Below are 24816 nucleotides of genomic sequence, written 5' to 3' on the forward strand. Positions count from 1 at the left end.
CTTAATGAATCCCACCTGTAGCACATTTGCATATTCAGTCTCGTCTCAGGATAAAGCCTGGCTGCTGCCAAAGCAAAGGCCCACGAATGGGGAAGTAAGTGTGTTTCAGACTAGGGCCCTGTTCAAATGCTCTTAAAATTCATCCTTTCTTCCCTCCTCCTTTCCTTGAAGTAATCACTGATCTATCTAGCATGATTGGATAGGTGAGAGCATGATAGGTGAGAGCAGGTGTTGAGATGTCAGATCAGTGATTACCTAAGGAAGGGAGGAAAGTGGGATCCGTTTTTAAATTGGGTCTATGTGTGAATTTCACATAGACAACAAGCATGGAATAGAAAGAATCTTCTGGAAGGTGAATATGTGCTTTGAGGTCATTCAGCATGTGACGGAGACTTTGCTACGTACATGTAAGCAGGTGGAATTATTATTCATTGCTCAATCTTACTACTAATTGTATACATAACAATATCTTACACGATCAGAGGACAATTCATCTACGGCTTTTCTAGGAGCTGAGTATATTTTGTACAGTATGTAATAATGGCAATGATTAGCTCTGAACCTGCCTGTGATATTTAACTGCACTCATTTGAATTACTCTGATCAGCCTGGAAGGTACAGTAACATAGTGTATAAGCAAATGCCGTATAGCAGACACTTTTATCCAAAGTGACTTACAGTCATGCGTGCCTACATTTTACGTATGGTTGGTATTGAACCCACATTCCTGGTGTTACAAGCACCATGCTCCACCAACTGAGACATACAGAAATATACAGGCTGGAAGTACAGCCAGGGAAAGGTGATGTATCTGATCCGCATACAGCTCTGATAGACAGCCATGCTTCTGTATAGTACTAGCAAGCACCATATCTTTGATCGCTGTGCATTTCCCATAATTCCGCATTTTTGCTTACATTAAAATAATATACATCTTCAAAGAGCTGTATCACTCATGCCAGTCCCACTATCGTGTCTCTCCCACAATCCCATTTCAGATGAGGTCTTGCTCACGTGGGACTGGGACAGATAGCAGCATGGTTCCCACTGTTCCCAGTATGGTGTCCCAGTAGTCTGTGAGGGGCAGGAAGTGGAGGCTAGATTGATTGGATGCCAGACATCCTTAGCCATGCTCCTCCAGGCCTTTTTGCATTCAGTCAACCTGAGCTCATAATTGTGTGACTAAAACCAGTTGTTCTTCTAATTGAAGCCGTTTACATTCCCCTTCCCCTTTTCACCGCCCCTCCCCCAACCCACCACCCTCAAGAGTGACTCAGGTGACGATTGAAAGATGTGTATGGAACTCTGAAACACTCTCACACATCTAATGTCGCTGATAAAATGTCTGATGATGGAGAAATTGGACATGTAAAAATGACCGGCGTGTTGCATCTTCTACTGTCAGCACTATATATTCACTGCTACTATATTAACACCTGCGGTATTTTTCCAGCACCATAGTATTGTGTTTATACTGGTGTTTTCTTGAATTAAATACCTTGTCCACGCATCTCAGCTCTCCTGCACCTACCTCCAAACAGGCATCTCTCAGTGTTGTGTCGTTTACTCCTACCCCTTTCAGAGAATCAGAGGACGCAGTAGGACATTATATGGGGCCTTATCTGATGTCTGTGGTTATAGTAGCTCATAATATGTATTGGTCGCTCGTAAACATAAATATCTGAATCTGAAACCGCATACAGGGAAATGACCCTGTGAAATAGCAGTGGTAAAATTCCCTCTTCTGTATTTATGACTACCCTGTGCATAGCCAGTACTTTTACACCAGTTATTGTCAATTGTACACAAACGCCAGGAGAGCCAGCGAGTGCGCTTGAGTGTGTTTAGGGGAGGGGACATTTTCATTTATCCCCCCCCCCCCCCCCCCCCCAAGAATTGGCAAATCCATCACTTCATGTCACAAATATCTGCCGTAACAGCTTTAAAGAGGTCATTTCTCATCAAGCCTGAAACATCTTTGAAGCAGCTCTATCTGCAGAGTGGCACTCAACATTACATTTTCATCTTAATTAATTCACAAGCCCAGCGAACTTTACTGTACCGGGAGGGCGGAGGAGCCGAGACTGAGCAGCATAATGTACGAACAGAGAAAAGTTTTCCCCAAAACTTGCGAATGGAAAGAAAATGTGCTCAGGCCAACGTTTGTTTTCACCTGAAGCAGCCATTTATCTTGGCCAGAGCCCAACACTACACCGCTGTGTATATTTCTAGGGTCTCTGTGGGTTTGTGTGTGCACCACAACCACTTAATCTGGCGGGGGGATGGCAGATTTCAATCCTAATCTTGATTTTGTGAAACCGCACTATTTCCTTGCGCTCTAAAGGTCACAGTTCGCCTGTGTGCTTGGCATATCATTCTGCTCTTAAAGACCTCAACATAGGAGAAGTGATCATGTCCAAACATTTTGTATGGTGTAACTATGCCTCTTTTGCCATGATTTACCTTTACAATGTTATAACCAGGGAAAAATATAGTTAAAAAAAAGGCCACTGTAGTGAGCGTTTTTCAATCACTTTCAATCACATTTTTCAGATATAAGTCATATATTTTCAAATCTCTAAGTACAACTCTCTGGACTGATCATTTGTATTTCTAAGTATTATGGATCCCCATTATCTGTGGTTAAGGCAGCAGCTACTCTTCCTCAGGTCCAGCAAAAATTAAGGTAGTAATATACAGTACATTATAATGAAATGTTTAAACATTAAAATACATTTTACAGATTTCAAAATACATTAAGTGTGTGCCCTCAGGCCACTATTCTACTACAACACACAATCCAAGTGTAAGTGTGTGTATAGTATGTATGTTGTGTGTTTGTACCTGTGTGTGTGACTCTTCACCGTCCTCGCTGTTCGATAAGGTGAATTTGTATAATTTTTTTAAATCTGATTTTACTGCTTGTATGAGTTACTTGATGTGGAATAGAGTTCCATGGCTCTATGTAGTACTGTGCACCTCCCATTGTCTGTTCTGGACTTGAGGACTGTGAAGAGACCTCTGGTGGCATGTCTTGTGGGGTATGCATGGGTGTCTGAGTTGTGTGCCAGTAGTTTAAAGAGACAGCTCGAGAACACTTTTAATGCCCACTATCTTATGTGAAGAACCTTTGATTGTGCATTCACTGGGGTTTCACAAATCATTCACTACTAAGTCATTCATGCAAAATCTAAGTTTTTCTAGAGATACCGTTTGAATATTTTATTTAGTCACCAGTACATTCAATTATGATAGGCTCACCATTTAGTAATTTTAACTACCATTTAATCCAACAGCAAATAATATAAGATACACATTTGAAGTGCTGAGTAGGAATCGTAGATGGTAAATATAATTGTCAAATTTGTCAAAATAATTTGTATCCAACAGCAGGTTGAGAGCATGTTGAGAAATATGTTTTACAACTTAATATTCTTATACAGTACATATTGTGGCAGACCTGGGGGTTGGGTCAAGATGTTTACACAGATCAGACAAGGACAGAGTATGGTTAGCTCGGTTTCAAGGGTGTTTATTAAATAATAAATCAAAAGAAAAGGATAGGTCTCCCCCATGAGACCCTTGCCGGGATACCGTCTTCTAAGCTTCGGGTCTTGCTGTATCCTGTCGGGCACACAAACTCCCTCGTCTTAGCTCGGGCACCGTCTCCAACTACACGGAAGTCACCTTACTTCCACCAGTCCTTTCCTGTGTGCTGCCCTTCCGGCAGCTTTATGGGGCTTGTACAGCTGGTGAGCAATCAGCCCTTGATTACTCACCAACTCCCCAATCAGCCCCAATTAGTCCTGGGCGGAGAGCCCGTCAAGACCTGGCACGTCCAGCAGATGGAGCCATTTCCTCGTGATGTATACTCCGTCTGTCACCAGGCCTCGACAAGTCTCCCCCTGGTGGCTGACCTGCTGGACGCCACACACCCCCTTAGCTCTGTCAGGGAGGGGACTGTCGTCAGTGCTACGTACGTCTCCCTTCTCGATAGGGCATTCGCGTTTCCATGCTTCGCCCCTGACCTGTGCACAACAGAAATAGAGAAGCGTTGAAGGGACAAGAACCACCTGGTAACCTGATCATTTGTGTCCTTTCCACTGGCCATTCAGACCAGGGGAGCATGGTCCGTGACCAGGATGAAGTGGGTACCCAACAGGTAATACTTGAGAGTGATTAGCGCCCACTTCACCGCTAGACACTCTTTCTCCACAATGGAGTACTTTTTCTCTCTAGGAACCAGCTTTCTGCTGATGTACATGGGTTGCATCCTCCCCATCGTGTATCTGGGACAGAACGGCGCCTAGTCCCGTATCACACACATCCATCTGGACCACCATCGGCAGCTGGAAATTGGGCGTTACGGGAATCGGATGGGAGCACAGCGCTTGCTACAGACGGCTGAACGCCGCTTCTGTCTCGTTCGTCCATTTCACTGTTTTCGGGAGGCGGGTTAGATCGGTGAGGGGGGAAGCTATAGCCTCAAAGTTGGGGATAAATTGGCTATAGTATCCTGCCAGTCCCAGGAAGGACTTGACCTGTGTCTTGGTGCGTGGAACGGGCCAGTCACCTTCCTCTCCTGGGGCTTGACGTTCCCCCGTCCGATCAAATACCCCACGTACTCCACCTCCTCGAAACCTAGTTTGCACTTCTTGGGGTTCGCGGTCAACCTGGCTTGTCTGAGCGCATCCAGCACCGCCTGGAGGCGCGTCAAGTGCTCTTCCCAACCTTGGCTGTGGATGATGATGATGATGATGACATCCAAATAGGCCGCTGCGTACTGCTGGTGGTGTCGAAGTACTTTGTTCATCAGCCATTGGAATGTTGGTGGGGCTCCGTGGAGACCGAACGGGAGCACCCGGTACTGATACAACCCGTCTGGTGTCGAAAACCCCATCTCCCGGGAGGAGGCTGCCAACGGTACCCGCCAATATCCTTTGGTCAGGTCAAGGGTGCTGATGTACCGGGCCTTTCACAATTGGTCAATGAGCTTGTCCACCCTCGGCATGGGATATGCGTCGAACAAGCTGATGTCATTCACCCCCCGGAAATCGTTACAGAAGCGGAGGCTACCGTCTGGTTTAGGCACCAACACGATGGGGCTGCACCATGCACTGTGGGACTCTTCAACGACCCCCATCCTCAGCATACCCTCCACTTCCTGTTTCACGGCCTTCCTTCGGGCCGCCGGAGTCTGATATGGCCTCTTTCTTACCGTTTCGCCGGGCCGGGTATGGATGTGGTGTTCAATGAGGGTCGTGCGGCCCGGCTTCTCGGAGAACACCGCCGTGTTCCGATTTACAAGCTCCCTGAGCTCTTGCTTCTGGGTCGGGTCGAGGTCCTCATTGCTCGGGACTTGGCGTCCTGGGTCCCAACCATAACACGGCCAAGGTTGTCCTCTCGTGCCACTTCTTCAACAGGTTCACGTGGTAAATCTGTTGAGGTTTCCGTCTCCCCGGTTGCCGTACGCAGTAATTGACAGGTTCCATCTTCTCGACCACCTCCTATGGTCCGTGCCATGTTGCCAGGAACTTGCTTTCGGCCGTGGGGATAAAGACCAGCACCCTGTCTCCCACCTGGAATTCTCGGGGCTGGGCTCCCCGATTGTAGACCTGGGCTAGGGGGCATTGGGCCTTCTCCATATGTTCCCTCACAATGGGCCATATGGCTGTCATCTGCTCCCTCATCGTCTCCATGTGCTCTACCATGGTGCGTAATGGGGTCAGTTGGGCTTCCCACACCTCCTTTGCGAGGTCCAGTAGGCCGCGTGGACTCCTCCTGTAGAGGAGTTCGAACGGCGAAAACCCAGTTCAGGATTGGGGTACTTCTTGGATTGAAAACATTAGGTGGGGTAGTAGCTGGTCCCAGTTCTTCTCGTCCTGTTCGATGACCTTCCGCAGTATCTGTTTGAGCATTTTATTAAAGCGCTCGACGAGCCCATCTGTCTGCGGGTGAAAAACGGAGGCCCGGATCTGCTTGATCTGCAGGAGGGCACACAACTCTTTCATGAGGTGAGACATAAACTCCGTACCTTGGTCTGTCAAGATCTCGTTCGGGATTCCCACCTGGCTAAAGAGGTGGAACAGCTCCCGGGCGATTCCCTTGGATACCGCCGCCCGTAGTGGAATGGCCTCGGGATACAGGGTGGCATAATCTACTATCACCAGGATGTACCGGTGTCCTCATGCTGTTTTGACTGGGGGTCCCCACTATGTCCATGGCGATGCGTTCAAAGGGCACCCCGATGATCGGTAGGGGGACCAATGAGCTTCGGAAGTGGGCTATCGGGGCCGTGAGTTGACACTCTGGGCAGCTGCGACAGTAGTCTTCCACGGCCCTCCTCATACCGGGCCAGTGGAACCGGGCGGCGATCCGTTCCCGAGTCTTCTCTATTCCCAGGTGCGCCCCCAATAGGTGGGTGTGGGCCAGCTGAAGAACGGTTCCCACGTGCCGTCGGGGCAGCAACAATACCTCTCGAAGTTCTCCCTGTTGGCATGACACCTGATACAAAAGGTTATTCCTGATTTGGAAATGGGGGTATCGCCAGTCACTCACCCCCGGAAGTAGCTGTCCATCCACCGCTATCACTTGGGCTGCGGCGGCTTTCAAGTTCGGATCCTCCCACTGGGCCTTCCCGAATTGTCCCCTCAGTTGGCCGCCAGCGGTTCCCCAGAGGGTTCGGTTTCCAGTGCCCCCTCCGACTCCGGAGCCGTAGACCCATGCTGGTTAACCGGTTGCTTCCGGGCCGCACAGGCTATTGGTCGTCCCCGCTTTCTTCTTCGGCTGGCTCGTACCTTCTTCCTCAACTTGTGCCCCCATAGGGCCATGAACTCCCCCATTAAGTCACCTTAATTCCCCCAGTCCTCTCCTGTGTGCTGCCCTTCTGGCAGCTTTATGGGGCTTGTATAGCTGGTGAGCAATCAGCCCTTGATTACTCACCAACTCCCCAATCAGCCCCAATTAGTCCTGGGCGGAGAGCCCGTCGAGACCTGGCACGTCCAGCAGATGGAGCCATCGCCTCGTGATGTATACTCCGTCTGTCACCAGGCCTCGACGAGTCTCCCCCTGGTGGCTGACCTGCTGGACGCCACAATACGTAGGACAAATCATCAGAAATAGTTGTATTGTAAAGCAGTTGGCTGCTGTTGCATGCCATTTCTGCCCCATGCAACATTACACAAGATCACCTTTTCTACGTAACTTGTCAACTGATACAGTATCGCCTGTCTCTCTGCTTGAAATTCATCAGCTTACAGTGTATCAATGAGTGGAATATACACTGCTCAAAAAAATAAAGAGAACACTAAAATAACACATCCTAGATCTGAATGAATGAAATAATCTTATTAAATACTTTTTTCTTTACATAGTTGAATGTGCTGACAACAAAATCACACAAAAATAATCAATGGAAATCCAATTTATCAACCCATGGAGGTCTGGATTTGGAGTCACACTCAAAATTAAAGTGGAAAACCACACTACAGGCTGATCCAACTTTGATGTAATGTCCTTAAAACAAGTCAAAATGAGGCTCAGTAGTGTGTGTGGCCTCCACGTGCCTGTATGACCTCCCTACAACGCCTGGGTATGCTCCTGATGAGGTGGCGGATGGTCTCCTCTCCGCCAACTCCTGGACAGTCTGTGGTGCAACGTGTCGTTGGTGGATGGAGCGAGACATGATGTCCCAGATGTGCTCAATTGGATTCAGGTCTGGGGAACGGGCGGGCCAGTCCATAGTATCAATGCCTTCCTCTTGCAGGAACTGCTGACACACTCCAGCCACATGAGGTCTGGCATTGTCTTGCATTAGGAGGAACCCAGGGCCAACCGCACCAGCATATGGTCTCACAAGGGGTCTGAGGATCTCATCTCGGTACCTAATGGCAGTCAGGCTACCTCTGGCGAGCACATGGAGGGCTGTGTGGCTCCCCAAAGAAATGCCACCCTACACCATGACTGACCCACCGCCAAACCGGTCATGCTGGAGGATGTTGCAGGCAGCAGAACGTTCTCCACGGCGTCTCCAGACTGTCACGTCTGTCACATGTGCTCAGTGTGAACCTGCTTTCATCTGTGAAGAGCACAGGGCGCCAGTGGCGAATTTGCCAATCTTGGTGTTCTCTGGCAAATGCCAAACGTCCTGCACGGTGTTGGGCTGTAAGCACAACCCCCACCTGTGGACGTCGGGCCCTCATACCACCCTCATGGAGTCTGTTTCTGACCGTTTGAGCAGACACATGCACATTTGTGGCCTGCTGGAGGTCATTTTGCAGGGCTCTGGCAGTGCTCCTCCTGCTCCTCCTTGCACAAAGGCGGAGGTAGCGGTCCTGCTGCTGGGTTGTTGCCCTCCTACGGCCTCCTCCACGTCTCCTGATGTACTGGCCTGTCTCCTGGTAGCGCCTCCATGCTCTGGACACTACGCTGACAGACACAGCAAACCTTCTTGCCACAGCTCGCATTGATGTGCCATCCTGGATGAGCTGCACTACCTGAGCCACTTGTGTGGGTTGTAGACTCTGTCTCATGCTACCACTAGAGTGAAAGCACCGCCAGCATTCAAAAGTGACCAAAACATCAGCCAGGAAGCAGGAACTGAGAAGTGGTCTGTGGTTACCACCTGCAGAACCACTCCTTTATTGGGGGTGTCTTGCTAATTGCCTATAATTTCCACCTGTTGTCTATTCCATTTGCACAACAGCATGTGAAATGTATTGTCAATCAGTGTTGCTTCCTAAGTGGACAGTTTGATTTCACAGAAGTGTGATTGACTTGGAGTTACATTGTGTTGTTTAAGTGTTCCCTTTATTTCTTTGAGCAGTATATTATCATACACAACAGAGATATTTCAGCAGTGCATTTTACACTATGCTATAATTCCAAATGGTAGCACATAAAATGACTATTTTCACTTTGTCCTATTGAAGCACACTGGCTAATGGAGAATGATGATGTAGTTGTAGTACTTACAGCCACCGCATCCATAATGTATGATTTGGTTTTACCTTCCAACATAAATTGATGTCAAATTGATACCTTTATGAGGTACAAATATACAATACTGTAGATTAACAAAGGTATGTAGACACCTGATCTTGGAACATCTCATTCCAAAATCATGGGCATTAATATGGAGTTGGTCCCCTCTTTGGTGCTGTAAAAGCCTCCACTCTTCTGGGAGGTCTTTCCACTAGATGTTGGAACATTTCAGTGGGCACTTGTTTCTATTCAGCCACAAGAGCATTAGTGAGGTCGGGCACACTGGCGTTCCAATTCATCCCAAAGGTGTTCGATGGGGTTGAGGTCAGGGCTCTGTGCAGGCCAGTCAAATTCTTCCACACCAATCTCGACAAACCATTTCTGTTTGGATCTCACTTTGTGCACGGGGGCATTGTCATGCTAAAAGAGGAAAGGGCCTTCCCCAAACTGTTGCCATAAAGTTGGAAGCACAGAATTGTAGAATGCCATTGTATGCTGTAGCATTTAGATTTCCCTTCACTGGAACTAAGGGGCCTAGCCCGAATCATGAAAAACAGCCCCAGACCATTATTCCTCCCCCACCTAACTTTCCAGTTGGCACTATGCATCGGGGCAGGTAGCATTCTCCTGGCATCTGCCAAACCCAGATTTGTCCATCGGACAGCCAGATGGCGAAGCGTGAATCATTACCCCAGAGAATGCGTTTCCACTGGTCCAGAGTCCAATGGTGGCGAACTTTACACCACTCCAGCCGACGTATAGCATTGCACATGGTGATTTTAGGCTTGTGGGCGGCTGCTCGGCCATGGAAACCCATTTCATGAAGCTTCCATTTACAGTTCTTGTGCTGACGTTGCTTCCAGAGGTAGTTTGAAACTCGGTAGTGAGTGTTGCAACTGAGTACAGACAATTTGTACGCACTACACGCTTCAGCACTCGGCGGTATCATTCTGTGAGGTGGCTGAGCCATTGTTGCTCCTAGACGTTTCTACTTCACAACAGCACTTACAGTTGACCGGGGAAGCTCTAGCAGGGCAGAAATTTGACGTAAATGACATGTTGGAAAGGTGGCATCCTATGGCTGTGCCACGTTGAAAGTCACTGAGCTCTTCAATGACGCCATTCCACTGCCAATATTTGTCTATGGAGATTACATGTCTGTCAGCAAAGGGTGTGGCTGAAATAGCTGAATCCACTAATGGGGTGTCCACATTCTGACGTATATACTGCATAGTGTATAAAGGTTTCAAACTATGCATGTTAACTAGACAGTATATCGTTTTGGTTCAGTTCTGAGCAGTTTGATTAAGTGATAGTTAATCGGATTGTTAACAAATGACAAGAAAGTCATAGCAAAAGTAAAGTGAATATTGCATTGAGAAAAGGAGATACTCAGTCTATTGCAAAGGTGCTTAGAGTTTTTAAACAAGAGACATTTTGATTATCTGTTTTGATTTTTATGCTTGTGAGTTGTGAAATATGTACCACATACTTGTCTAAATTGCACCAAAGTGATTGAAAACATGAAAAGAGCACCAGAGCATTTAAGTTGTGCTGCATTATCCCACTACACCAATTCTGATTGACCTTGTGTGTGTGTGTGTGTGTGTGTGTGTGTGTGTGTGTGTGTGTGTGTGTGTGTGTGTGTGTGTGTGTGTGTGTGTGAACACTACCCATGCATTAGAGGCCTGATCCCCAGCATACTTTTCACTCACAGATAGACAGAGAGCGTTAGAAAGAGAGCATTAGAGTAGATGTCCGAACCCCCGCAGAAACATAATTAGCGTATTCAAATATGTCTGTTCAAGCTAGAGTTATCTGTTTTTTGCATGGGATGCAAACTCTATTATCGCGTCCGCCGATGTCGGCCTTCCGCATCTGCGGTGGAAGGTGGCTGAGCTACAGCTCTGTTTGTCAGACCAGGAGGCAATCCCGAAAATCGGTCTTCTCAAGAAAATATCTGTAGGGTCCGAAGGTAACCAGGTACTGGGCCGAAAAATGAATGGAAGAGAAGGGGCATTTCCATGTCAAAGGTATACAGATTTATATATATATATTTTGCTTTCTTATATCTCTCAGATATAGGACAGGCACTCAATCCTTTTGATTTATTTTTGGACTGTTTTTCCATGTATGAATCTGGTAGTCAATGCTTTCTATGGGTAATAGCAGTAAGGCTGAATTCAATGATTCATCAAATCGTAAAAAATCTAATGAAAATGACCTACGTACAGCGGTCCTAAAATTCAAAATAAAATTAGATAAATAATCCTTGGTATGACCATATAAGATCAATTCCATATTTTAGCTAAGTAGAAACCCAGCCCTGGGCGCATTCCTCCTCGCGCCTCGTTATAATAACCACTGTGTAGACTGGGATTACTGGGCATTTTCAGACAAGTTGTTACACAACAACAACAATAGAGAGAAGCTCCCTCAGGACCCCTTTCCACTCAATTACCCTCTCAACAGCTTCCGGATTGCCTCCCTGATTGGTGTGGCCTATTTTCAATCTCTGACCTGTTACTGAGGACATAGGACCATTTAGGACACAGGACCTACTGTATTTATGTATAGGGTTGCAAACGGAGGGTATATTACTGTAAACATTCTAAAATTTACCGGTAAACTACCCGAATGTTGGCATCTTTAAAGGATTTTATGCAATCTATCACGAGACATCTAGTGGCTCTTTTGGGTACTACCGATTATCACAGGTGTCTGTAATTATCTCTGTCTCTCTCTCTGGCCGTATGACATGTAAAATATATGAAATAATTAAATAAGATGATTTTAAAATAAAAAATAGAATGACAAAGCTGTAAAACATTATCCTTAATATAAACCATCAACTTCGTGAATAACATTGGTGTTTAGTATGAGGGTTTCAGCATGAAATGTCCTTTATATATTTACTTAAAATACTGCCATTGTTGATTAGATGCTTATTAATTAGGCTATTTTCTCTTGAACCATATGATCAATCTACTAGAAATTCATGGACAATATGGACACAGATTAACACGTTTTATTCTATATATGGGTCAATTTTTTCAAAGTTATTCAAGTATAAAAGTTACCGCGAGCTATGCAAGCTAAACTATGGGGCGGCAGGTAGCCTGGTGGTTAGTGCATTGGACTAGTAACCGAAAAGTTGCCAGATCAAATCTCTGAGCTGACAAGGTAAAAATATTTTGTTCTGCCCCTGAATAAGGCAGTTAACTCACTGTTTCTAGGCTGTCATTGAAAATAAGAATTTGTTCTTAACTGACTTTCCTAGTTAAAAAAGGTAAAATAAAAACACATATTTATTTATCAGGGTTGGGGTCAATTTCATTCCAAAATCAGTCAACTCAGAAAGTAAACTGAAATTCCCATTCCAATTTTCCTCATTGCTTTCCAATGAGGAAAATTCTGTTTACTTCCTGAATTGAAAAGGAATTGACCCCAACCCTAGCATGTACAGTATGTAGTAGTGTAGACACCTCATGTCAATAAATAATTTTGTCTCACAATGAACGCCCATGGAATGCTTGCATGGTTGCCCACTGATGAACTGTAAGTCCAAGGACGGTCAAAACCATATCAGTGTCAGACTTATCTCCAATATCTCAGACCCAGATTAACTTTAAGATAAAACTTATCTCTTTACCTCTATTGTAGATTCTATGATACCATTTTAACAATAGCACACAAAAATGACACTGTAACCTATTATACCTAGTGTTTGATAATGTTTTTATTTAATCCAAGGGTATAATTTTTGCAGACTGTCTCTCCTACAATCTCTGGAGGATGGAACAGGGTGGGTGCCCTAAAATACCTCCCTAATTTGATGTGACCTGATTCTGAGAAATCACTTATTATGTCTGTGTAGAGTGCAGGCATACTGTAGGCTAGATTCACATAATGTATGTGGGGTGTGTCGGGCGGAGGTCTACTCCCGGAGATGTTGTGAGAATGCTGGGCGATCGTGACTCAATAAAAAGAGAGAGAGAGCAAAGAGGAGAGTAGGAAGAGTGGAGCACCCCAGCCCAGTAAGGCCTATTCTACTCCAGAGTGTCTGAGAGCTCTTGTGTTGTCAGTTCACATGTCACATAGAAACCTCCACTCTGCTGATGTGAGGCTGGGCTATTTCCCCCTCTATTCCCCTCTCTTTCCTTTGTTTCTCTTTCTCTGTCTTTCTCTCTATCTTTCGCTCTGTGTGTTTGTTTGTCTCTCTCTCTTTCTTTCTCTCTGTGTTTGTCTGTATCCCCCCCCCTCTCTCTCTCTCTCTCTCTCTCTCTCTAACTCTCTCTCACACACACACTCTTTCTTTCTCTCTTTCTCTGTCTCTGTCTCTCTTTCTGTTTCTCTCTCTGTCTCTCTCTCTGTCTCTGTCTTTCCCTCTCCCAGCCCTCCCTCCCTGCACCCCGGCTCACCATTGTTGTGTTGGAAGTACCAGCGTTTTGACAGCTGTGCTTGGATCGCTGTGACGGCAGTCTGGAGGGAAGGGTGTGTATGTCTGCCTGAGTGAGTGTGTGTGAGGCAGGTTAGTGTTTTTTCCTCATTAATCTTGTTCTGGAAGCAGCTCTGAAGAGTGGTCACTCTACCGAGTTGTTCCAAACGTCAAATTTCAAAGTGTCAACTCTGATTTTTTAAGGTTAGGCATTAAGTCCGAAATGGTTAAGGTAAGGGTTAAGGTTTAGGAAAGGGTTGAATTAAATATCTAAAACAACTTTCTATCGCTGGATTCAAAGTTTCAACCTTTGGAATCAGAGATAGATGCTTACGCCAATCTGCCATCCCCGTCCGCAATGCCCTAGCAAAACCCAAACCTACTTGAAGGTTACAGCATTCACTGTTGCCCCTAGTGGCCAGTTTCCATGTCCTATCTCAGACATGGATGGATGTCAAATACCGACTTGTATCACGAGTAACCTGGCACAGCCACAAAGTCATAAAATCTGATTTTAAATCAAACCCTCATCTTAACCCTAACCTTAACCACACTGCTAACCTTAAATGGCCACCCAGACTATTTACATTGACACCCCCCGCCCCCTTTGTTTTTTACACTGCTGCTACTCGCTGTTTATTATCTATGCATAGTCGCATTACCCCTACTTATGTGTAGAAATGACCTCAACTAACCTCTACCCCCGCACATTAACTTGGTACCGGTTGGTTAAGGGCTTGTTAGTACGCATTTCACGGTAAGTTGTATTTGGCACATGTGATAAATAACATTTGATTTGATTTGAATGCCTAACCCTGACCTTAAATTAAGACCAAAAAGCAAACTTTTGTTTTTATACATTTCATGCATTTACAATATGGCCAATTTTGACTTTGCAGCTGGCCCATCTAGCGGAAATCACTCAGTTCTGCCTCCAGCACAAGACCCATCCAAATAAATGTCAACCTGCATGTGTGAGTGTGCATTGAGGAGGCTTCTTCGGTCTACAATACCTGGGTATAAAAATGCAGGTCTGCGTGTCTTTGATCTCTTCGTCTCTGTTCCTGTGACTTTGTATGAACATGTTTGTCTTATGCAGGACGTGTATTGTATCTCTCGGGGTAGGCTGTTACAGTACAGCACAGTATAGTAGTACATTTTGCCCTGATTTGTATCTGTCTGGCCATGGGAATAGAGCATCAGGTATGTGTGTTAGGTGCTAGGCGGCTAGTGGCTTAGCCCTGCTGGGTCATGGGGAGCACGGCCAGGCCAGCCACATGAGGCTCAGCTGGTTCAGCCAGCCAGCCACTCAACTCCACACACACACGAGGACAAACGCTCACTCAGGGCTCCTGGGATGTGACAGGAGCTGGAGGGCTTGGAGGAGGACCATCACAACAACAAAGATGATGATGATGAATTGCGTTTATATGACGCCCCACTGGGCATCATATAAAGATTGTTTCCACTTCCTTTCAATGAAATTACATTGAACCAAAGTGGAATAGACGTTGAACTGACGTCTGTGCCCAGTGGGGATCTTCCAGGTGCTCAGAGGGTTTTTATTCAGGGCAAATTCAACTCATCCACTACCTGATAATGACGCTGACTGATGATAATGATTCTAGAGATTATAATGATAATAGAGAGTGCAAAACAGTATACCTAATCGTGGGTAAGGCCTGCTGTGCAGAACCATTATCACCACTCTTCCCTCTCTCTCTGGAAGAGATTATGAGTATTTCTTACTGTATCTCCGACTCAACATCGTCACTGTCAACAACATCAGCCGCCTCCAGGCTGTGTTACGGTAATGCTATGGCACGTGTTGAGATATCTGGCTAATTGAACCATGCCCGTCAATGGCGTCACAGCAGAGCCATAAAACACACACACACACACCTAGAGGCCAGAGACTTTTATTGCAGGTGCTTTTCCTCCAGTTTACTCACTAAACACTGGAATCTTATCAGCTGACTAGCGGAGCTCAGGAATATATGATAATGATTGAAGACAGGAATGACATTACCACAGTGTTGACTTGAATTCTAGTCAAGATGCTAAATGAATAAAATATCACATAATTGTTGTTAGAAATCCTTCCAACCATGTTGACCTGCGTTGACCTGGGATTTGAAAGTGAGAGTAAACAAGGCCATAACCGCAGTCCAACCAAGTGTTTTTTTTTGTTGGATCCTTCCCTGTTGTTTCAAGGACAGACATAACATGTGGTAGTAGGAACCAGGAAGCATTTCTTTTTTTTCCCAAGCTTGTCTAAGAACCTCATAAAAGCACAGGACATCCTGCAGTCATGTAATGACACGGCACACATGAGTCAAATAAACACTCCTAGTCATGCCATCCAATAAACTGTCTACCTAAGAATCACATTGTTTTGGATCTGATGAATGATTGTAGTACATAGAGGGATGCCGTTCGGGGTTGAAGGACACACACACACACACATATTCGCGGGCAAAACCAAAATGTGACATATTTTGGAAAATAGATATTTGACGGTAGTTATGACATTTAAAAATTGCAAGTAGACAGTTAAACCAAACCAGTTAACCATAGCAGTCGTACTGTTAAGCATTTGGCTTATTCTTAAAACTTTTATGTCCGATTTAGGGGGCACTCAGATGTATTCTATGTAATCTCAATGAGTGCCAGAAAGGAAAAGCTAGTTAGTAGCTGTGTGTTTAACCGTAGTAATATGACTGGGTCTCGCCACACATATTATTGCGAGACAGTCTCTGCGTGTTATCTGTTATGCATCGCCATCATCTGGTTGAAATGGGTAGTTGATTCTTTGGTGTCAGTTCTAAGCATTTGTTTTCAATGGCTTGTAATTGGTATTGAGACATAATGTACCAAGGCATTAATGTGTGTTTCTTGGAATCAAACAAATAGTTGTCTGCCAAAAACAGCAAAACACCAAATTGGCTTAAAAGCAGTGTGAGTTTCGACAGTGGAGCTCAAATTAGCATAAACAGATGTCTCACAAATCGTAACAGTGTGGCTGAAAAACATTTCTCTTAAAAGGAGAAGGTCAACATGTTGACATTGTTCTCTGACAATTACAATGTCTGTTTTTCATTAAGCATTGTTTACAGAAATGTCCCGTTCATGAATGATTTAAATGTAATGTTCATAATTGATTTAAATGTTACGTTGCTTTCTTGAGGATTTGGCAATAAAATAGTCCATGAAAATGCCATGGTTTCAGCTGGGTAATATAAGCTGCTAAAACATGGACATCAACAACGCGACTCCATGCAAGAACAATACAGTCAGAAAGATCCAAATCCTACGCTGTATTACCGAGTAGTAAAGTAAATAGCACTCCATGAATCAATGAATTGATATACTGTATCCTATGTGATTAACATTGACTATGATGTATATGGTGTTGCACCTCTCCTGGTTGCATACCAGTATTCACTTTAACTGTTGCTATAGAATCCCATATCCTCTCTCTCTCTCTCTCTCTCTCTCTCTCTCTCTCTCTCTCTCTGTCCCTCTATCTCGCTCCCTCTGCTCTGTCAGACCCTCCTGTGATTTAGGGAACCACATAAAGCCTCCTGGCTACTGTTATGGCCCAGATTACTCCGCTGCACTCACACTCACATGCTTTGGCTGCTGCTGTTGTCTGGGAGCACAGGGCAGGCCATGGTGTTTGCCTGCTCCAGCTGAGAGGAGACGACCCACTGGGGTTTTCCCATGATGATAACTAGACTGTTGCAGGCAGTGGAGGCAGTGGATCAGGGCCTACCGCTCCCACCCCTCCTCCACTCCCTTTCCCCTCCTCAAGTCATGATCCGGCCTGTAAATTAGTGCAGGGGCGGCGGGGGAGAGAGACCGAGAGAGACACAGAAAAAGTGAGAGAGCGAAAGAGAGAGAGAAATAGGGTTCCACTGATAGTGGCTGTTTGCATAGCCACTGCCGCTTCCTTTGATCACGTCGCTGTGGGGTGCGGGGGTCGTGTGTCGCTGCCAAAGGTCAGCAATATATTACACTCCTAAAAGTGATTACTGAAATTCTTAAGTGAAACCATTCTGCTGCCAGGGTGTGCTGTAATCCCCCGCAGCGTTGTCTGGGACGCATGGGGGCCTCCAAGGATCCCTGCGACCGGGCCGACCGGCTGCAGCCTCTCTCTGGTGGTTTTTATCAGCACAGAGAGAGAGAGAGCCCCAACATGGAAACATGAGGTATCCAGTTGCAATATCACAGAGTCAGAGAGGTAGTATCAGGAAGTAGAAAACGCACACACTTCAAAGGCCAGAGCAGCGGCAAATTAAGCTGGAGCATTGGACATGACAGTAAGTGCCCTTTACATCAGAAACAGGGTAAACAATGTCTGGTTTATGTTTCTCTCCATAGCTCTGTTTTGTTGCATGGCGACCCCCCAGCTTTTCCATCTGCACACTTCTATGCTGTAGGTAGTGTACTAAAATGGTTGAATGAAATGTTTTAGATTGAGCAAATCATTGATAATTGCATCAATTGAGTTGTAATGGAATGTACTGTAGTTAAACATTGCAATTTGCCACCCATGTATACTGTACTAAAGCAATGGAAAATCTGACTATTTTCATCCGTAATGTACAATTATAGGCTCCAATACAAGTTTTCCCAATCCATTAGGTGTAACAAGTAAAGCAACCTCACACAGGTTTTAACAATGAATGACCAATTTAGGCCTAGTCCGTTAGAATCGCTTATAAAAAGAGAAGTGACGCCTACATACCGCCTACTCATTTATTTGTGTGTGTTGGCGTTTATATTTATGAGTGCGCACCCTTGCATGTGTGTGTGTGTGTGTTTTGGGTGTGCATACGTGTGCATGCGTGTTGTTGCATGTTTGCACTCATGATTGTGTGCGTGTGTGTGTGTGCCTGCATGCGTGTGCCTACATGTGTACGAGCGCACGAGCACACCTACCAAAAGAGCTGAGACGAAGCCAACATAAGCTAAACAAGAATTATGTTGTCATGCTCTATGAAACTTTATACACATTTGCTGATCATTACCTAAGATTGCTTTGTGTTAACTTTGGCAGACCTGGGTTTGGCTTTTAACATTGAAAGGGATGATGTATTTCCTCTTATTTAGTATTTGCACTGGGCTACTGAGTGGGAAGAGAAAGCGAGAGGAGGTATGCCTGTGACTGGACTTGGCCATGCCAGGAATAACAGAGCGGACCTCGTTCCTTAGCCTCATTAGCGTGTGGAAACGGTTCCCAGAAGACACAACAGGGTGTAAATATGGTTAAAACCCCTTCAGAATGCAGTTAACCCCATGCCAAGTTCTCCCTCTTTCCTTAGAGCCAGAATGAAAATGGCATCGAGCACAAGCACAGGCTCCAAAAGAGTTGTAACCCACGTTGCACGTCTCATAAATTTAAGAGAAGGAATTCAAAGAGAATTTCATTGAGCATAGCATTCACACACGCTGATACTGTAGAAAGTCAACACCGTATAGGATCATGGGAGTTTGCAACTGTTCATGACCTTTTGATTCGGGGGGGGGGATATCTACATTAGACTATTTCTTCCAGGACCTTTTCTGTGCTTACGATGCTTATGTAATACTAGTAAGCCTACCTTCCATTGAAAAAAAGAACAGGTCCAGCCCCCAAAGGACATCCAGCCAACTTAACACAACTGTGGGAAGCATTGGAGTCAACATAGACCAGCATCCCAGCATCCCCATATTCAATATTAGGAAGGTGTTCCTAATGTTTGGTATACTCAGAGTAGATAACACATTCTAAATCTATTTTATAATCATTTTAACACACATACACTTACTTGTCATTTATGTAATCTGATTCAACAAATGTAATTACAAAACTCCGTCATGGAAAGTTATACATTCTAAATCTATATAACTTCTATGATGGAGTATTGACATTACAGTTGTTAAATCAGATCACATAAATGGTAAAACAGTGAAGTGCATGCGTGTTAAAATTATTATAATACATATTTTGGATTGACCAGCATACCTTTCTATTCCGTCATCCATGTTAAAATGAGTATTTCATTTCACAGTTCTCTTATGTGCTTTGCCTTGCTGTCATGTGTGGTTTTTTTTATATTTTTTTTTATAATGTTACTGTACCTCAGTTCTGTTTGTACTGTAAGAAATGTGTTTATGGCACTTACTTGTTGCCAAGTTAGACAAAAGACTACATTGCCCATAAGGGACTCAATATACAGGACCACACTTTTGGCTTAATTAACTATTGACTCAGCTGTTTTCATGTTGAAATGATATGATTCCAATTACTGAACATATCTACACACCACACACACACACACAGACTATTTTCCTTTGTCTTTTTTCCTTTCTCTGCACAGCCACTGCTTGATATCTCCATCAGTGCAGATGATGTCATCCAAGCCTTGTGGCGCTCTCTGCTTTATGATTGGTTTCTCAGAGGCCGCAGACATGCCACACAGGATTCCACCAATTAGTATGCAGGACCTCTGAGTGGACTAATAGGCGCCATCTGGTGTTGTTTACCTTTGTCTTTACAGTTCAAGCTTTATGATCCAGCCTATGTCCTTCTTTCATTTGAGAAGCCATTCAGATCTTTTCATCTGGTTACTGTTCAGTATCTTGGCCTCTTCAACAGCACTGTGTGGGTCCAGAGCGTTGAGGGCAAGTTGAGAATGGAGTGAGAAAGTAAATAGAATCTGTATGATAATAAATACGTCATTCACCAGTAATTCTATAGGCAGCGCAGGGCCAGCTAGCGTGTTGAACCCTTTATATATTGGGGGCCCAGCGAGATTGCCCTGACGATAACATGGGGATTGATGTTGGCCATTAAAAGAGCCAGCTAGAGTTCTGGGCTGCGGGGGTTACAGGCAGGCAGCGTCCCTCCCCTCTCCGGGCCAGCAGCACTGTATATCAGCATGTTGTCACCTGGGCTGATGTCACGGCAGGTCCTTCGGCAAAGAAAACACGCAGTCTGTCTTCAGTCGGTGACCAGTGCAAAGGCTCACTCACTACCTGGTAATGTGCTACTCATGCCAAGGGGTGCGCTGCACGGGTTCACAGCCATTCAGAATGAAATCTGTAGCCTATTTGCTGTTCTTGGTCCGTAACAAGAGTGGTTTAAACAAAACAAAGTGATCTGAGTCATCTTGTGGAATTGACAAAACAATAAAAGTACAAAACAGATCAGAGCCTTTCATTCTTATCTGTGAAAATGCAGTTTATACAGTTGTGTTCAGAGTCAAATAAACTGTCTATTGTATTTAAAGTAGCAGCCAGAACATTGTGGAGAGGGGTCGTGACCCAGCTTTATTGCAGATTTTCTTTAACCATCACACCATCATATAACTTTAGTTTCTGGACTTGTCAAAACAAGGAGTCTCCCATATGAACGCTTGCTAATTTCACACACTACACTCACAGGACCTTGGAACAATCTGAAAACCCTCTCCGTAAAAGCAATTTGTCCCTTGGTGCATCCACATGAGTTATGTCTCTCCCTGTGAACACTCGTGTTTATCTTTTCATAATCTCCCCCTCTCCATCCCAATCGCTCCCCCCTGTCAGGACCACTCTGTTATTCTAGGAAGTAAAGCAGCAGCAGGGTTGTCATTATGTGAACATGTACACTACCGTTCAAAAGTTTGTGGTCACTTAGAAATGCCCTTACTTTTGAAAGAAAAGCAAATTTTTTTTTTTAAATAACATCAAATTGATCAGAAATACAGTGTAGACATTGCTAATATTGTAAATGACTATTGTAGCTGGAAACAGCAGATTTTTACAGAATATCTACACAGGCGTACAGAGGCCCATTATCAGCAATCATCACTCCTGTGTTCCAATGGCACGTTGTGTTAGCTAATCCAAGTACAGAGGACAAGTACAGAGGACAGACACCTCACAAGTCCTCAACTGGCAGCTTCATTAAATAGTACCTGCAAAACACCAGTCTCAACATCAACAATGAAGAGGCGACTCCGGGATGCTGACCTTCTAGGCAGAGTTGCAAAGGAAAAGCCATATCTCAGACTGGCCAATAAAAATGAAGATGGGGAAAAGAACACAGACACTGTACAGAGGAACTCTGCATAGATGACCAGCATCGCGGAGTCGCCTCTTCACTGTTGACGTTGAGACTGGTGTTTTGCACATACTATTTAATGAAGCTGCCAGTTGAGGACTTGTGAGGCGTCTGTTTCTCAAACTAGACACTCTGATGTATTTGTCCTCTTGCTCAGTTGTGCACCGGGGGCTCCCACTCTTTCTATTCTGGTTAGAGCCAGTTTGCGCTGTTCTGTGAAGGGAGTAACACACAGCGTTGTACGTGATCTTCAGTTTCTTGGCAATTTCTCACATGCAGTAGGCTTCATTTCTCAAAACAAGAATAGACTGACGAGTTTCTGGCCATCTTGAGCCTATAACCGAACCCACAAATGCTGATACTCCAGATACTCAACTAGTCTAAAGACGGCCAGGTTTATTGCTTCTTTAATCAGGACAACAGTTTTCAGCTGTGCTAACATAATTGCAAAAGGTTTTCTAATGATCAATTAGCCTTTTAAAATGATAAACTTGGATTAGATTACACAACGTGCCATTGGAACACAAGAGTGATGTTGCTGATAATGGACCTCTGTACGCCCATGTGATATTCCATTAAAAATCAACAGTTTCCAGCTACAGTAGTCATTTACAATATTAACAATGTCACACTGTATTTCTGATCAATTTGATGTTATTTTAATGGACAAAATGTGCTTTTCTTTCAAAAACAAGGACATTTCTAAGTGACCCCAAACTTTTGAACGGTAGTGTATGTTTGTTTATTAGCATTCAATGCACCACTGTAGTGCATTTCAGGCTACCATGGTAAATTGCCCATACAGCTACAGATTTTGAGTTTAAGTAAATGATTTAATTCTTTGTGCATATTCTTTTACAGTACCTCTAGTATGAGATTAACTATAGGGCAGATACTTAATTGAGTATCTGAGTATTAAATAGGTTAATCTACACAGACCAAATGTAACACGATCTAAAAGCTTGAGTGTCATTGCAAGCCTTTTTTCAAAAACAAAAACATCGCTTTGAACTTCTTACAAAACCCAGAACCAGCTTTATTACCAACCCCTCTCAAAAGGGGTTGGTAAATAGACAATCCACAGAACAAAAGTCATTGTTGTAAAAACAGCATAGCATGTTATGCATTCTAATACAATGTATAGTTATTGACAAGTTGAATCGTTGCATCATGTAAAGAACTGCATCATGTAAAGAACTTAAAAATCGGACATTGAACAAAGCAATTGAATAAGTCTAAATCATGATGGAAGATTGCGTCACATAACTAATAACAGCATGATGGCAAAAAGAAAACAAGCTCTCTATAACAAATCTGATACCAAAAGGGTTTAAAAAAGATGACGCTGGTTCAATTATGTGGCATGCTGAGCCAGGAAGGCTCTTATCCTCTGCAGCAGCTCCTTCTTCACGCTGTCAGGCACCAGAACTGAGGGGGAAATAAAGATACAGTATTCGGGTTCGGGTTATGATAGTAGTGTCGATGAACTTCATGGAAGGTAATGAACAGAGGGATGAGGAAAAAAGATACTGTATACACAACAACAACAAAAAGGCCTAAATACCTCTTCCTTTAGGGGTGATTTCTACCACAAGGTCCTCGACAGTCACATGCTCCAAGCCCTTTTCTTTGATGACATCTGCAAAACAGTTACTTGATGAGTGGCATGATGGTTACACCGTGTTTTACAGTGTCATCAAAGGGTGCTCAAAGGGTGCACATGCCCCCTCAGATTTGTTCTGTTTAAAATATTGTTGTTCTCTGTAATACTACTAGCCACCTAGCAATTTATTCAGTTGGCTTTAGCTAGCAGATATATTCCCAAACTCATAACTAGCTGCCAAGAAGCCATTTCAGGCTATCAATGACGTTAGAGTAGCTAGTCTGAATGCTGGCAAGGTTGGTAGACTTTAGAAAAGCAAGCAATTACAAAATGTACTGAATAAGACTCAAATTCCTTTAAATCTTTTACCCAGAATTTACAGAGCAGCATATTCAGTTTATTAAAATGTAAAAATGTAAAAACAGCAGTCAGGATGATACAGATAGCTCAAGAGGTATGCTTAGATGTGTAGAAAAAGATCAATATAATTTTTACATAAAATTACACAATGATTATGGCTAGATTGCTGGAAAAGGGTGTTTCAGGTGTTTTCAAAAATGCTAAATTCTACAATTTACACACGGCTACCTCAGGATCACCACCCCAGTCATCCTCACGTACTTCGGGCCCGTTAGATTTTTATGGTGCATGATGGCTCTGAGAAATAGTCATCCTTCCCATTAGCCACATTTCATGACATCCCCACCACACATGATAGTAACTCTTACCTTTGCAATGAGCTTTCAGCTGATCCCTCCATCCACATTCAGTGAGTTTAGCTCTGAGCAACTCCTTCAATCTGCGGATCAACCAAAATAAGCAAGAACAGTGACCACCAGTGACCATAGAGTCGATGGGTCTTCTAATGATTAAATATAAAATTTGTGAAATGTTCTTTACCGCTCTCGTTCACCCATCTCAGTTAACTTCTGATTAATTGTTGCTCTCATCTTGGAATCTTTGCTCATATTCTTTTAACTGAAAAAGTGAGATTCAGAATGAGTTTATGTTGTGGTGTTAGCTAGCTAGCTTTCATTAGTCAACTGCTGAGGCAGGGATCAGTTTAATAGTTAACGTTAGCTAGCTACTCGAACAGTCTACAAACAAGGTGGACAGCCGTCTATCATGCAAAATGGTATGGTTGGGCTGTAGTTAACATTAAATCACTCATATTTAGAACAACTTACGAGCAGTATAAATCATTGCTAGGCTTTGCTTGCTAGCTATATGCTAACTGTTGACAAGCTAACAGATTTCTAACACTAGCCAGGCAAAAACGCTAGTTCACTATCTGATAATTGGCAATAATAAGCTACATAGCTATCAAGGACGTAAAAATGTCACACTTACCCAAAACTTTCGATGAAATTTGCATGCTGTTGCACACAGTGCCAATAAAATTATAACTGGCGAGATAGTTAGCCACAGCTAATTGTTGTGTCCCACAATGAATAAGGACCCCCAGGAAACCGTTGATAACAGAAAAAGGTGCCTACATTTTAATGAAGTACAATCGTTATGCACTAGGTGGTAGCGTTTATCAACAACTCAGATTATAACACACTCAACTGTTGCAGGGTGATAACGTTACATACAGTTGAAGTCGGAAGCCAAATATACAAACTCAGTTTTCACAATTACTGACATTTAATCCTAGTGAAAATTCCCTGTCTTAGGTCAGTTAGATCACCACTTTATTTT

The 24816-nt window shown here is 44.1% G+C and overlaps 1 protein-coding gene across 1 annotated transcript; it reads right to left on the reverse strand.

The window, feature by feature from the left end:
- Window positions 1-22230: 22230 nt before the first annotated feature.
- On the reverse strand, window positions 22231-24589 carry LOC115175974 (transcription and mRNA export factor ENY2-2). The gene is made up of 5 exons (XM_029735681.1): window positions 24466-24589; window positions 24016-24093; window positions 23844-23914; window positions 23077-23151; window positions 22231-22940 (listed from the first exon to the last, which is right to left on the reverse strand). Exons 2-5 carry the CDS (start codon window positions 24081-24083, stop codon window positions 22867-22869), a joined length of 288 nt encoding a protein of 95 aa, XP_029591541.1. The 5' UTR covers window positions 24084-24093; window positions 24466-24589; the 3' UTR covers window positions 22231-22866.
- Window positions 24590-24816: the final 227 nt, after the last annotated feature.

This window comes from Salmo trutta, chromosome 3, assembly GCF_901001165.1.
Source record: "Salmo trutta chromosome 3, fSalTru1.1, whole genome shotgun sequence".
In the NCBI taxonomy this organism is placed as follows: Eukaryota; Metazoa; Chordata; class Actinopteri; order Salmoniformes; family Salmonidae; genus Salmo; species Salmo trutta.

Bases quoted from the DNA above. Each gene is read 5' to 3' on its own strand.
- LOC115175974 (XM_029735681.1), bottom strand. From the start codon at position 24,083: ATGAGCAAAGATTCCAAGATGAGAGCAACAATTAATCAGAAGTTAACT. The intron at 23,915-24,015 runs GTAAAGAACATT...GTTGATCCGCAG, and splicing joins GAGATGGGTGAACGAGAGCG to ATTGAAGGAGTTGCTCAGAG. The intron at 22,941-23,076 runs GTATTTAGGCCT...TTTCCCCCTCAG, and splicing joins AATCACCCCTAAAGGAAGAG to TTCTGGTGCCTGACAGCGTG.